Source organism: Bos mutus, chromosome 19, assembly GCF_027580195.1.
Source record: "Bos mutus isolate GX-2022 chromosome 19, NWIPB_WYAK_1.1, whole genome shotgun sequence".
Taxonomy (NCBI): Eukaryota; Metazoa; Chordata; class Mammalia; order Artiodactyla; family Bovidae; genus Bos; species Bos mutus.
The window spans coordinates 35329767-35346100 of NC_091635.1; the positions used below are offsets into that span (position 1 = coordinate 35329767).

The window sequence follows — 16334 nt, forward strand, 5'->3', positions numbered from 1 at the left end:
CTGGCCAATGCAGGAGATGCAGGCTTCATCCCTGGGTTGGGAATATACCCTGGAGAAGGAAATGGCAACCCACTCCAGTATTCTTGCCTGGGAAATCCCATGGAGAGGAGAGCCTTGTGGGCTATCGTCCATGGGGTCACAAAGAGCTGGACACTGAGCAAACTGAGCACATTTAAAAATACTAGCACTACCTTTTAATAAATAACAGATACGCTTACAAGGAACTATCAAAGAGATTTTTCTCTTTTAAACTTAAGTTAGAAAATAAGAAACCCCTTACCTGTCCGTGTGGTCCCTCCTCCTGGAGGAGCCTTAGCTGCCATGTCATCCCATCTCAGACTTGCCCACAGTAACCGCAACATAAGACTCACTCCAGCTAAGGACTTCACAGTCTGAAGTCTATACCTGAAAGAAAAACCCAGAAAAACCATGTATGTATATAAACACACATACACACACTGTATTAAACGGAAGGACTGCCTTTTGTCCTCATTGTGACTTCAATATTTATAATATGGCTTTGTAAATGCTTTGGTTATTACGTGTCCCTTAAGAAAAGAACTTTTTTATTCCCAGGCATGACATGCATCTAACAAGTTAAAAAGGGGCTGCAGTCACCTCAAATGCCATATAAATTTGTAAAACAAGAACATTTCATTGTAAGACTGATATGGAAATAATTTATACAGATTTTATAAATTTAGCCTAGTTCTAAAATATGTGTTAGAAAAATTATGAGAGAAAATAAATATGAAGAAATAAATAATGTTAGCAGTGTGATAAGTGATCTGAAGGATAAAATCTTAACTGACTGATTTTTGCTGAAACAAATCTAAAAATGTTTAATTTTCTCAAAAAGCAAAACAAAAACAAAGAAGATCTCATAAATTCAACAAGAGCTTTCCAGATGGACCAAAATTTTGTATTCAAATGGTGGTTCTGCAAAACATGGAACTACTGGACGGTAAATACTGCTAAAACTAATATCACTTTAGCAACATTAGTATAGTTTTGGAATTCTTTGATACAATGAATAATAAAATAAAAGGACATTACTGTATTAATTACTAGTCAGAAGACAAGGGAATCTCTGTGTTCAGGTTCCTCCTAAGCACTATATACAAAGTTATCGAACATTTTAGATATTATTTTAAAAATAATATTAAAAATGCATTCCAGAATGAATTTACAACTGCAATGAGTATCATGTCTTAAAAACAGTATATTGTAAAGTAGCTCTAGGCTGTCAATTCTCTATTAGCGGTTTTGAATCATTAGGTATTTAACTGACATTTCCACATACTGAAATGAATACACTGACTGTACTGTAGAGAAGAACTATGAAACAAAATTAATTTCCTCCTCTAATGGAGGTTCAGGTAAATCTTAAAACAATTTGTATTTGAAAAGCAATGCTTTCCATTCTTAATGTTAGAAAAATGAACAATGTGAGAAAAAAAAGCTCTAGCCAAAAAGTTGCTGCTACTTCTTAACTTCCCTTTTCCACCTATAGTACTATTATTTTCTTCCCTGTACTACCAGCGTGTGAGCCCTCTGACTTGTACAGACAGCTCTTAAATTAGAGGGCAAATGTTAAGAAGCATAGGGTAGGCGAGGGGGAGGTGTCACTTTCGGACCACACCCCTACAGAGATGCCTAGGGAACTTCAGACTCACGGGAGCAATCAGATATTTATTTGGAGGTTTTTCTCTTTCTCTTTCTTCCTCCTCTGCTCACTCTCAACAAACAATTTGAAAGTATCTCTGGTTTTACAATGGAAACACCACCAGGTGGGGAACACATCCATGCGTTAGAGCCTGCTCATTCATTTATTCATCCAAAAAGCACTTGAGTGTCATCTATGTGTTCAAATAAGTAAAAGGAGCTGGGGACACAGATGAATTTTAATCTCTTCCTACATCCTCAGGAGCTGTTAACAGAGGAAAGCACAAGGAAGCGGTTATCGGATTTGGCTCAGGGATGGGGATGAGAGCTTTGCTAGAGTCTCAAAGACAAGGGTGTGGGGGCAGCTGACCAAAGGCAACGGGGCACACACGTGCTTAGGAGGAAGGTGCATGAGGGCTCACACTTCTTCCTAGAAACCACATCTGGTGTGCTAGGACTGGAGGGAAGGGGTGTGGAGGTGTAGCAAGAGATGGAGCTGGCATGAGAGAGGAAGGCAGAAGCCAGAATGTGCTACACCAAACAGAAGAATTAAAGGACATCAGAGACCATCTCTAAGGAGATCTCTAAAATGTACACAGCTCTGCACAGGTTGTAAAGGGACGTACAGGTGACAAACACTCTCCCCTTCCCAGCCCTGCGGTAGTTAACACGTCCTCTTGATTTTTATTTTAAAAGCTTTTTGGCCGCACTGTGCAGCATGTGGGATCTTAGTTCCCTGACCAGGGATGGAACCTGCACTGCAAATGGGCAGCCTTAACCACTGACCCACCAGGAAGTCCCAACACACCTGCCTGCTCAGCTTAGTCAGAATAATCACAGGATAGATCTGTGTTTTAGAAGGATCCTTCTAATAGCACTATGGGGTCAAAGTGATCATGATACACAGAATAAGGGCCTGGGGAAAAGAGAGTACGGGAATGGACAGTGTAGAGGGAAAAAAAAAAGGCCCTAATGAGTCAATGAGACAAGTTTCACTTTTTCAATGTTGCTCAGCCTTAACATTAAATTTAATAAAGACCAAACATGTGTGCCTTTGGCACTCTTAGCTCCTACTCTAAGCATCAGACATATTTTTATTCAAGTGTGAGTAGAAAAATGCGTTTCACATGCATGGTTTTTATAGCAATATATATATATATTTTTAAATGCATTCTGAAGTCAAAAATAATTACAGTTTTACCCATGCCTCCATTAGGTAGAAGGGTTTATGGTTCTCTCAACCTCAGCAAATTAAGACATTAGCATATATCTGAAGGCAATACCTGTTTCAAATGTATAGGAAGGTATTTCCATCTCATTTCTCATTGAAAAATGAGAAATGAACTAAACAGACACAAACTGTGCCCCCAGTGCATATTAAAACATAACAGTACAAGGCTTCTGACACCCAGCCATGCAGAGAAGGGCCCTGGGCAACATGGGAACAGAACTGGCTCAGAGAACAGTGCTTCCCAGTCAAGCCTACCTTCCATTTCAGAATAGAAAGGAGCAGAAAGGTGGGCCTCCACAAGTGCCAGGTCACTTTAATTAAAGTATTTGTACACAGTAACTTTTCCAGTGGGAAAGAAGTTACCTGCAGGACAGTCAAGGATACATTTGGGGACCGCTCTCAATGAAGAAAGCAGAAAAGTGCAGAGTAATCCTACAAATCCATGAACTGTAATGAAGAGTTCCTTGATTCCCTGCAGGATTCTGCAAATCCTTCATTGCAGGCCCTGCAGAGAAATTGTACTTTTCAGCTGTCTCTATTGAATGTGTAATGGAGTGATGATATTTAATTCAAATCAAAAGATGAGTTATTAAAAAACTTGGTCAAACCAACTATGGTCATATTAATTCCTTCATACTGAGTATTCATTACAGTCTTTCTTTTTTTAATGCTAACTGTAATATAAAGAAAACCGAAAAAGTATGATTTCAACTTAAAGAAACCATATTAAAGACACAAAGACATGAAGCCTAAAGTGAAATGGCGTCTGCTCAGGAACTTGCTGATGTCATGAACTTCAGGATCTTAGGCGAAAACTAACTGCAAATAAGACCGTTCCTGGCTTCTGCGCCTGTCCCACAGAACTCCTTGTTTTTGATGTTCATGTTCCATCCTTTTCAGATGTAAAGGTGAAGAGATAAAAAGACGAGGCCATGGAAAAGGACAAAGCAAGGGGCAAATATGTGAAATGCGATACAGCAGATAAAGGACTGGACTGAGATTCAGGAAAACCAGGCACTGCTCCTTAACTCCCCCTGTGGCCAGAGGCAAGTTACTACGCGCTGAAAAAAGATAACGAATTTCTAAGCTCCTTCCCCAATTTAAAACTACATGATTTTACAACTGCCAACTCTTTGTACTTATGACTCATCCTCAAAGCTTAATGCCCAGAAAATTTTAAATTAAGACTATTTCTGGGTTTAAAAAAACTCTCTAAGGAATCTCAGATTACCTTTCTTCACAAAAATAACAGAGAACTCCAAAACAAATGTTTACATTGCAAATAAGTTACATTCAGGAAGATTTCTACATTATGATGAACCTTGTGTGAGTCATAGGCATGTCTCCTATGTCTTCTGTTTTTATGAATTATCTGATAGAAATATTCAATAAAACACAAACATTCCAGAAGGTTGATGAGTATCTAATTCTGTGATTATTTCATTCCCAAAGCAAACACATGGCAATATCTGGAAGGTTAGACCACAAAAACAACTATGTTTGACACATTTCTTGTGTCTTATGAAAAGTGAAGTTGAGTTTCATTTTAAAAGATTCCCTTACATTTCCAGTCTTTAAACATTTTTTTTTCCCTAAGCAAGCTTTAGTACCTACCAGCTGGCCGAGTTAAAAATTCTGTATCTTATTTCCATTACTAACATGCCCATTAAATATATATTTCCCTGTTTTGTTTCTATTATCTCATAAATGAGATATTCTTATTAGACAATTTTTCTAAAACTTTCTCCCTCCCTCAAATGCATTTGAAAGTACATACCTCCAAGTGATACCAAAGGTTGGTCTAGGAGAAGGATATGGCCATATATCCAAGGCAGGTTTTGCATTGTAATTAAAGTAAGGGACTTCTCGGATTCCTCCTTTTCTGGCCAATTTTTTTAGGTCATCATTGGGCAAAACAAATATGCTCTTCTTGCTGCTCTTGGTGATAAACTTTCTGTACGATGGCAGAGCTGTACCTGAACGAGTCTTTTTGGGTCTTGAAAACCTCATGAGTTTCACTTTGTCTCTTGTGGAATATTCTTTGCTCACGGTCATAGATGTTACCAGAGTGCCTCCCGCGGTGGTCAGCGAGTCTGTCACTGTTGTGGTGACCACAGTTTTGCTCTGCTCCTTCACGGAGATGATGTCCACGTCACTGCCTGCAGAGGGCGGGGAAAGCTTGGTTACTGTTGTAGTGGTGGTCGTGACAGTGGACTTGGCACAATTTTCCGTGGAAGAGACCACAGTCTGCTTATCGCCCTTTGCTACCTTAATTACGGTTTTTGATTCTGTGGCCACTGTGGACGTCATGGTGGTGACTTCTGTGATGACCGTTTTTCTTTTAGGTTCTCCATTGACATTTTCATCTTTGTTGGTGGGCAGGCCATTTTCATCAATAAAATCATTACTGAGGTTAGATTCCTCTCCAGAAGTAACAGGGGACGAAGTAACTTTCTTAACTTTGGAGATGTCAATTTCCATATCTTCTACCTGATTGGATGAACTGCCTTCTGGACAAGACGGCAGAGGCATGGCGGCCTGGGCACTCTCAGACTCTTTGGTTGATGGCAGTGTCTCCAGGCTATCATGGTAGTCACCTTCAGCATCCGAAGACCTCAGTAAACATGATTTTGTTTCCAAGTTGTTTTTTTCATTAAAATCTTCCATGATGACATCACCATTCATGAATGGCTTTACAGTAGATTCTTTAACAGTCAAAGGCTTGATATCATTTTCAGGAATAATTTTATTTATATTATTAACCTTTGGTTCAATGTCACCACTTCCTATTTTACTCTCAGAGATGTCTCTCAAGCATTCACCTTTCAAATATACTTTAGCTTTATTATCTTTTCCATTTATTTGAAAGGTACTTGCTTTCTGTCCTTTCTTTTCAGACTCTCGGTTTTCATTATTCTTTTTATCAGTGACACTTTTCAGACTGTTTTGATCGATACATTTATTAAGTGGTCTATCCTCTAGTTTCTGATCTTGACTTGGCTTTCTACCATTTGCGTCATTTACCTTACTCTGCAGCCTGTCATCACAGCTTCCAGTAGTCTTATCTGAAACAAATTCACGTTTCAGTGGTTCAAAGCCTTCACTACCTTGTTCTTGAGTTATTAACTGTTCAGAAATACTTTCATTGCTATTTTGAACAATCATATCTTCTTCACTGCTGTCCTGAACAGACATAGTATCAGAACTATTTTCCAAAGTGCTATTGTATTCAGAGTCACATCCCAGTTTTCCTTCAAAGTCTACTGCTTTTGACAGAGACGGGATATCTCTATCATCAGTACTTTTAGGTACTGATGGAAGCAAAGGGCTCTGGGAGGGACACACAGTGGTGTCATTATCTTCCTGTATGAATGGTTTTCTGTTCTTATAGATCAAAGTGCCAATTTCATCTGTGCTAGCTAGTTTAGGGTCATCAATGAGAAAATCAGTTCCTTTTGTTTTCATCTTACTGGGCTCCTGGCCTTCACTGGCAGGGTCAGAGAGACCCTCGTCCATGTCATTTCGAACAGAATTTTGTTTTTGACAGTGTGTGTCTGCACTCTGAATGGAGACATCCTCTAACATTTGATCTTTTGAATAAAGTTTGTTTGCTGTATGATCAGGGTCAGTGATTCCAAGAATTGAGGAATCACTCTGTGAACATCCCCGAGTTGAGTCTTCGGATTTATCGTTACTTGTGTTAGAGCTCTGTTCTTGTGTAAGCAAGTCACTCTGACATCCTTCTTTTACTTTCGTTATGACTGGTGACTCAGACAGACTTTTCACAGAACTTGTAGGGGTCTTTCCCGAACCTTTAATCCCACCCTCCAACTTCATTTTTTCGTGGCGTTGTTTTTCTTCCAGTGTAAACTGTTTAATTCTCCTTTCCAGAAGTCCATCTAGTTTGGATGATTTGATTTTCTTTTTATAACTAGTCCTTAGATGAAAACCCTCACTGACATTGACCACATCTACTTGAGAGCTTTCCTGACAATTTACATGGGACTCTGTTTTCACATCATCATCTATTTCCATCGGTTCTTCTTTAAAGGATTTATCATTGTCAGAATCTAAAACTTCTTTTACATCTGTGAAACAAAGACATTGATATAAATGTAGTTTTTAGCCTGAAATGTGGAATTCATGATAATATTTTTATTTTAAAAAAATACCAGTTTTTCTTACTTTTATTCAAAATCTTAACTATAAATAGCTATATATTTAAAAGTTCCTGATATGATTAAAGTAGGTCAATGGACAGGGCTAAACTTTATAAAAGGTTAAAAACCACATACATACCAAATATTTAAATATTCTGATTCTCAATATCTAAAAATGATGGAATGTCACAACAAAAAATTAGTACATGATATCTATTGCATACACCAGTACCTTCACGTAAGATTTCATTTATTTTAGGCTTATAAAACATCTTAAGGCTTATGCATTATCTAACTCCTTTAGTTTTTAAAAAACAACTGTTCACAAAAGACAAGTTCCTCAAAAGGCTGAACACAGTTTTCTTTGATTCAGCAATTCCATCCCTACATATTTACCCAAGAGAAATGAAGACATTTGTTCACATAAGAACTTCTATACAAATGTTCTTATTACCATTATTCTTAACAGCCAAAAAGACAGACGTTCATCAACTGATGAATGGATAAACAAAACATGACGTATTCATACACTAGAATATTACGTGTAAATAAAAAGGAATGAACTATTGATATTAATATACGCCACAACATGGAAGAACTCTGAAAATATGCAAAGTGAAAGAAGCCAGACACAAAGGAGCACATACTACCTGATTCCATTTATACGGAATGTCCAACACAGGCAAATCCATAAAGACAGAAAGCAGATTGGGATTTAGGGAAGATAGAGGACCAACTGCTAGTGGATATGAGGTTTCTGTTTGGGGTGATGAGAATGCTCTAAATTGAGCGTGGTGACTGCTGAACAACTCTGTGAACTGTACACTCTAAGTGGATGAAGTATATGGCATATGAACCATGTTTCAATAATGCTGTTATAGAAAAGAAACAAAGCAGTACCTTTCCTGCTGTGCCAACTAGATCCAGTGCTTTCTTATCACCCCCAGGTGCCCTCCACACTTGACTCTCCTTACCTTGATCCTTCTTCTCAGTAACCTTTGAAATGTCCATTTCACTTTGGTCTGCTCCTTTTGCAGCATCAGAGTCTTTTACCTCGCCTTTCTCAGAATCAGGCTCTGTTTTTATCTTTTTTGGGCTTCGTGGACTTTTCCTTCTATCCGATTCATCCATATTTTCATCCATGTTATTTTTAACTAAAAAGAACCAAGTACATAGTAATTACAAGTATGTCAAATGTTAGCAATTTACTTTAATACACCTACTTTAGTGGAAATTATGAAGTATATTCCAGCAATTTATACCTTATTTTTAATTCACAAAACGAAAATCGAATATACTACATACTTTCTTACATGCTGAGCTGACTTAAACCATAGAAGTAAAGACTACACTTGAGACGCACGTCAGGAATCTTCACACAGGACACTATTTCGCTCTCTTCACTGACCCCAGAAAGTCTGCATCGGTGGTTTCTAACATAGTTTGTATTACAGAACCATATTAGAACTGGATAAAGCTATGATTCCCTATCTAGGGAAAAAGTACATACAGAAGCTTTTGTTAATAAATTTCAATGGATTCTTAGATAGAATTGAAGTTTATCTATGGACTCCCAGGTTAAGAATATTTAAGTCTGTGTCACTGAAAAGAGAAAAAAACAAACGCAAAGTGTGGCCTTGTTTGGATCTGATTTACTACAAGTTTTTTCCCCTGCTGACAACTGATTAGGGAGGAAAAGACTCAAAAGATGCTCCAAGACCAACATGGCACCTGCTGGCTGGATAAAGGCCCAGCATTAAGACAATAGAAAACCCCATGCTAAGGAAATTGGATACAAAATAAATTTGCAAAAGCCTCAATGTTTTGTATATCAATAATCTGGATTTCACTACATAGGACAAAGCAGGTCAGACACAATTAAAAGCTCTCCATAATTCTAACTGCTACACAGTAACTAGAGCGATGAAATGAGAATAAAAAATCAATCTTTTGGAATTTATTATAATGGACATTTAGCTCGAATATAATCAGATAAGTAAGTGAATACTTAACATTTCTATTTAGCAAATAGTTATTGAGCATCTACTAAAGGTAGTTCAATGACAACTTTAATAGTTTCAAAAATCTACCAGTCTAGGTTTCACAAGAACCATTCACAAGTAAGCCAAATCAGTTAGCTAAGCGTGTACTTATTTGGCCTACAACACAGGTTTCCCGAACAAAAATCGTACCACACCATAAATCAGCAAATTATACTGCAGAGTGAACAGATCTGCTTTTGAAAATCACTTAGATAACAAAGGAGACTTGACAAGGTAGAGTGCAGAAAGGGGAACGGAAGCCAGGAGACACAGGTTTTAGCCAGGATTCGATTACTCTTCATCTGTGTGAGCGTCAGTACGTCCCTTAACATCTTCATGAAATAATTTGTTCATGTAACATGAGTTTCAAAATACATGGTCTCCTAAAAGGACAGTTTACCTCTAGAGTTCTGTGATTCTAAATTCTGAAGTCATCAGCCAATGGCATAAACTGAATTAATATCTCCTTTACGTGACAGTGTTATGGAAGCCTCTACTGCTTTCTTTCTGGTTTGGTTCTATGTTACAATGCTGAAGTCACCAGATATTTGATTCCTCAAGAAGTTAAGTAGTATTGAATTTAAGATTTTAGAAAGACAATTAAGTAGCTGAGGTCTTCTTTCTTTCAACAAGTTCTATTCTCTCACCTTTTTAAGCTAGAATCCTAAGTATCAAAATCCTGTGAATAAAGGTAATTTTAAAAATGAGAGCTTGTTAAACTACATTAGTAATTTTACACATTCTAGAAAGAATTTCAGAAAAACTTTTATCCAAAATATTGTCAATATACTACAAATTTGTAAGAATGTGGATCAGAAAAAATTATGCAGGAAAACAGCTTCAGTTACTTACCTCCTTCTACTGACTTTCTGTAATGCACATTGGTATTGCCTGGCAATTTAGGAACAAACCTATAAACATGAGTTTTACTAATCCAGCTCCAACCACCGTATCCTGTTACTCGGTATTCCTCTCCTTTTTGTTTCCAAACCTGGTGTAAATAAAAACATGCTGATTAAACAAGAATGAAAATGTTTTATAAAGCACATGTGGTTTTACATATTTTTACCAAATAAAATCAACAGTCAGGCAAATTAATTTGCCAATTTTATTTTCACCCAGAATCAAAGATTTCTGAAGAAACTTAAATATTCCTGTCTGATACAAAAAAATGTAAAAAACAATTTTACATTTTATAACAATTTCTACAAATTGGTCTGATGACTCACATATATTTTACTAATAAAAACCTATGCTTATAAAATTGCTAGATTTACTTCATTCAAACTATGTTAATTAAGAGTGTATCAAAAGTAAAATAAAATTACTAAGTATTCAAAGTCACAGAATCAAAGTCTCAGAAATGGCTAACACTTTTAAATAACATCATACTAAAAATTACCTGATGTTTAACTGGAAATGTGTATTTTACCCATGTAGCTTGTTGCATTGTTTCTTCCTCTTCTTGTTTTTTCTCCTTTTTTTTGACTTTCTCCTTTTCTTCTCTTTCAATTGATGTCATTCTATGTAACCTAAGAATGTATGAATAGAAAGACAGAATTACATTTAAAAAGTAAAAAGATAAAAATACAGTACTGAAGATTAGGAAGGTAAAAGCAAAGAATGATTAACTGTAATTCCACAACCCAGAAAACTGAAAAGTCACAAAAATAAGCAGATATACAATTATGTAATAGTAGAAAATCAAACAGTACAAAAAGGCAAAAATAAAACCTGCTGTCCTTCCCATATGCCTCTCTATAAGAAATAACTCATTTATAATTTATTTCATGCATATACCAACATTATAATCACACAAAGGATGTTATATTATAAATACAATTACACAGTTTTTAATCAATGGAAAACTGCATAGATCTTTCCAAACCCTAAGATACATTATCTTCTTGCCTCCCCCCAAAAAGATCAACAAGCCCCAAAACTTTTATCAACCAATATTTCTATTTAGCATTTGGGGCTGTAGCGCCTTCACAGGGTCCACTAACATAGAATTTAGGCTTCCTACTAGCAGAGAGACAGGGACCCTGCTTTTGGGTGACTGGAAGGGTTGGGCAGGAAGGACCACATTAATCAGGCAATAATCATTAGGCGTACAGCATAGACCATGCTCTTTTTTTCAGGCAGGAAATCAGATACCACTGCACCTATCTGTAAGGAGATGGGTGAGTCTGTGGTGAGGTTTTAAGTTGATTACACTAGATTTCTGTGAATGGGAGTATTTTCCATAAAAAAGAACATTAACCAAAATCTACAAAGGAGCTCCTGTCTCTAAAAGCCCTAGTGGTAGAAGAACTGCTTTTATCATACCCTACCCAGAAGTAGATAATTTCAAATGCACAGCTATATGGAAAGAAGAAAGAGCTCTTTTGTTAACTGGGGGAGCGGTAGGTGCTACAAAGATGTAAGAGGGGATTTAATTCTTTTTTATTTCTCCATCCTTCCACCAAAATCCTTCTATCTCCACTTTGAAACAAGTTTCATGTCCCTATAACTACAGGACCCTAGAATCTGTTAACTGCACACAACTAGTATAGCAAAGGTTCTTCATTCTCTCACAAATGACAGGAGAAGAGGAAAGGGAGGAAATTCTCACCAGGGACTAACTTAGTCTCAAATACCATAGATTTGCAGCCACTCCTGGAACCAGGGAGTGGGGCAAGCTCTGTAGGCACAGCTTGGTGGAAAACCAGACAGCCTCAACTTTCCAGACTACAGGAGTGACTGAGCCACAAGCAAGCAGCATTTCTCAACAGGGATTTTGTGGGCTCAGCTTTAAACTCCTATGAAAGGCCAGGTATGGCACAGTGACTGAGCCATCTTCACAGATGGTGGCCAGAAAGGAAGCACTGTCTGGGGAGAACACCAGTGCACTGACACTCTGGGAACACACAGCTAAGCCTGGCACTCAGCCTGTGGTCTTGGTGTTCATGGGAGGAACAGGTCCATCTTCATCACCAAAGACAAACGCTTTTCTTTGCTGGGGATGCCAGGCCAGTGAGGTAGTACTGTAGCTAACCTACTATTTCCCTCTACCAGAGCAGTTTCTATTGTTCTCAACACCTCTGAGACAATCCTTATGGGAAAAAGCAGCAAGAAAGGTGAGCTATGAAGGGGTTCACTTCTGTGTGGTTGGGCAGAAATCCTGGCTACTGCTGGCAGCCTGGTGGCCCCAGGAATCAAACCCCTGGAGGCTGGTAGTCTGAGCCTCCACAGGCTGCTCCACACTGGGGGGCACACTGGGCACAGGGGCTTCCTCCATACGTCCGCGGTTCACAGAGACCCTGGGCCACCAAGTTCGGAATGAGCCTCACTCTATTCCCCATGTCCATGGGGCTCTGCTGCGTCTGTCTTCCTATTTCTTAGTAAACATGTTTCCCACTGGTAGGATGGCTGAGTCCAAAGAGTATTGTATTTAAAATGCTGACAGTGCCCAATTGCTCTGCAGAATTACACACTTCACGTCGCCATCAACTCTAGTCACCCTGCTTTCCCATACCTTCACTCAAGTCAGTACCAAATTTCTAATTAGCCCAACGGAGAGAGAAGAAATACTGTCCCATTGTTTTTTATTTACATTTAATTATGAGAGAAGTTACCCCCTTTTTTTTAAATGTCTACTAGCCTTTCACATTTATTTTGCTGCCAAATGCCTGTTCAAATCCTATGTCTTGTAGGTTATGGATATTTCATTTATAAAAAAGGTCTTTTTCATTTTAAAGGAAAGTTTCCATTTGTGGTGCAAATATTTTTCCTCAATGTCTCAGCTGTCTTTTGAGTTTGATTATATTATTTTTCCACTGAGAATTTTAAATACATATATCCACTTTACTCATCTATGGCATCTGGGTTTTATATCTGTTTGAAAAGAAAGTATCACAACAAAAATATAAATTAATCCATGCTCTCTTTTTAAGCTTTCTGTTACTGTTTTTAACAGTATGTTGTTTTTCTTTTTAATCCTCATTTGTCTGATGAATGTTTTTGCTGAAGCAGGAATTTGGATGATATTTTCCCCACACACACCCTCCTTCCTTGTCTGACAGGAAAAGTTATCACAGTAGATTTCCATGTGTGTTTCGGTTTATTTTTGGATTCTCTGTTTGATTCCATTGCTCTACTTTTTCTCTAGGACAAAGTATTTTGACTATTGTAGCTTCAAAACACATTCTAAATATCTAATCCTTTTTCTGTAACACCTGTTTTCCTTTTCTTACACATTAAGTTTTCTAGAGGAAATACTAGCATCATTTTGGTCAAGTCTCCCTTACCCTCCAAACGGAAAACTATTCACATTGCAAATGAAAATTAATTTTGATAGATTAAATTAGCATAATTAGTATACTGCATGGAAGCATATGATGTTTCTTTCCATTTACTCAAATTATATCCTTTATATCTTTTCTTTCTGGTGGGGGAGGCGCTGAGGGCAGGGGGTGCTGCCACCGTGTGGCATGTGGATCCCAGTTCCCCAACCAGGGACTGAACCCACCATGGAAGTGTGAAGTCCTAACTGCTGGACTGCTGAGGAAGTCCCAAGGTAGCCTTTATATATATATATATATATATATATATAATATATATATAAATATAAATGATTTCTTCACATGCCCTGAATTAAATTTATTCCTGGTTTGAGATATTGTGTTATTGCTGGATATTTTCTTCATTATAATCTTTAAAAACACGGAAACTGTAACCAGGTTAAGAAACATACCCTTGTCAACAACGACTACATCCTAAGCTACAATGTCCCACCCCAGGCAGGCATTATGCTGACTTCTGTGCTGTGCTATCATTTCCTTGTTTTTCTTCATAGTTTCACAAGCACCTACATGTGTGTCCTGAAAACCCAGTAGCAAGAATAAAACCAGCTGCATGAGCAAGAGCAATGTTGTCATTATTAAAAAAAGCACCCCAGGAAAAAATAATCTTGTCTCCAGGTCACACTTCACAAGTTAAGAGCTTCTTGTGGTGCAATCACAGGGTGGGGCCATCAGCAAGGGCTAGAAGACGCTCCACACTCAGGGAACCCGGCAGGACCGGGTGTAAACAGCTGCACTGCCCAGAAAGCAGACTGCTCTGCACTTGCTGCTTCCGTGCCTTTCAAGGGTTCTGTAGTGTGACTGGTGAAAATTCTCAGTTCTTCCCCACTGACTTGGGATCTGCGTTTCTTGGTTAGGGTACCCCTTGTTCACCTGCAATACTGCTTCCACAGCTACACGGCACTGCATTCTCTGTGGTTTCCCTTGTCCCTATTGGTTTATGCTTTGAAAAAAAATCCCTTTGCCATAGCTATGGTGGAGTTCAGTAGGCAACAAAACTAAATGGACTTTTTAATTTGTTATTTTAACTCAGAACTCTCACTGTATTTTTCTCATGGTTACTATTCGTATATATAAATCCTATTGTAGAGTATAGGGGCCACCTTATTTAATTTTCATATTGTTTTATAGTTTTTCAGTCAATTAGGTATATAATTAAACCAACTTAAATAACTATCCCTACATTTACCTATATGTTTTACTTCTCTTGGCAAACTGCATTAACTAATACTTTTAGGAAAAGTTAACAGTAACAGTGGGGATTCTCTTGTTTTGTTCCACCTAAATGTTAATGGGAAAACTTCAAGAGTTCCATAAAAAAAATGATGGTTTGGTTTGAAATGTATCTTTACAACCAAGCAGGGTGGGTGGGGGTAATTACTCATCTATCTCTAGTTACTTGAGTATTTTTTAATACTTAACACAAGAATTAATAATGAACTCATATCTTCTTAATAAACAAATACCCTCCTGACATCTAAAGAGAAAATCAAAGTTTTCCCTGACTTCTTAAGATAACATGGTATTAATAATCTCCTAAAAACAGACAAACATTCCATGCCTACAGGAAGTCAATTTTGTCATGATTTATTATTCTTTTAATTTACTCCTGAGTATATTTCCTAATGCTTTAAGATTTCCTGCATATACTTCTATTTGCTATTATTAATCAATGGTAAATATTAATAAGTGAGACAGGATCTTACTTTTCCATTTAACTATTTGCCTATTTATCAAGTTATAATACCGACAGAACTAATGCACAAGATTTCCTTTTTTCCATATGGAACAATTTAAATAGAATTACCTGTTTTCCTAAAATTTGAAAAGCTTTCTTATGAAATCATCTGGTCCTGCCCAAATCCTTACTCTGATAGGCACAGTGATATCCTTCAAACTGAACCAGAAATTCTTTTCGTGCCTAAAAGCCTGGCCTCTGCCCTACGTCCAATGGCTGAGACCTGTGGAACTCCTCCTTCTCAACCCTTTTCCCACCCAAAACAAGGCGTTCAACAGGATGCTTTCTCTACAGATGTAGGAAGCCTGAGTGCTATGTCAGTGGACTCTGAAGGTTTGAAATCACCAGTATCAGTGACAGAGAATCAGAAATGTTCTTGATATTGGTTATTTGTCCTTTGACCTCTCCCTTTTTTTTTATTCCTGATAATCTCATAAAGATTAGTAAACTGTAATAGTATCTAAGTTATTTTTAATCCTAGGAAGAATTTAAGTCCATTCCATTTGTATAAGCTTATATCAGGAGCAGCAATTACATTCAAAATAGGAGGGAGAAAGGAGAGAGGGAAAAAAGTATCTGTAAGATTACAGGTTGGCGGGGGAGGAGTGGGGAAGACTACAGAAAACTTACAGCGACCTTTGACAGATAAAAAATATTTAGCAGGCATACTTACTTTTCTTTAAAATTTTTCATTATAAGGTAAAACACAGCTGTAAAAAGCAACACAAAATATATATTTTTAAAAGTATAGCATTATATCTTTGGAGTGGGCTCAAAGGGGCAGGGAAGGCAGGAGGAGTCTTTAGTTCAGTCCGTGGTGTCTCTCTGCGACCCCATGGACTGGAGCACACCAGGCTTCCCTGTCCATCACCAACTCCCGGAGATTGCTCAAACTCAGGTCCATCGAGTCGGTGATGCCATCCAACCAACTCATCCTCTGTCATCCCCTTCTCCTCCCGCCTTCAATCCTTCCCAGCATCAGGGTCTTTTCCAATGAGTCAGTTCTTCACATTAGGTGGCCAAAGTATTGGAGCTCCAGCTTCAGCATCAGTCCATCAATGAATATTCAGGACTAATTTCCTTTAGGATGGACGGGTTGGATCGCCTTGCAGTCCAGGAGACTCTTCAAGAGTCTTCTCCAACACCACAGTTGAA

At 37.8% G+C, this 16334-nt stretch overlaps 1 protein-coding gene across 13 annotated transcripts in view; it reads right to left on the reverse strand.

Moving 5' to 3' along the window:
- Positions 1-16334, reverse strand: part of BPTF (bromodomain PHD finger transcription factor) — a 132036-nt gene that overhangs the window by 37347 nt on the left and 78355 nt on the right. For all 13 annotated transcript variants that reach the window (XM_070390110.1, XM_070390108.1, XM_070390109.1 and 10 more), the window contains 5 exons: positions 10501-10630; positions 9951-10089; positions 8031-8210; positions 4674-6984; positions 281-405 (listed from right to left, as the gene is read on the reverse strand). In XM_070390110.1, coding sequence (XP_070246211.1) covers positions 281-405; positions 4674-6984; positions 8031-8210; positions 9951-10089; positions 10501-10630 — 2885 coding nt within the window. The remainder of the gene's footprint in view (positions 1-280; positions 406-4673; positions 6985-8030; positions 8211-9950; positions 10090-10500; positions 10631-16334) is intronic.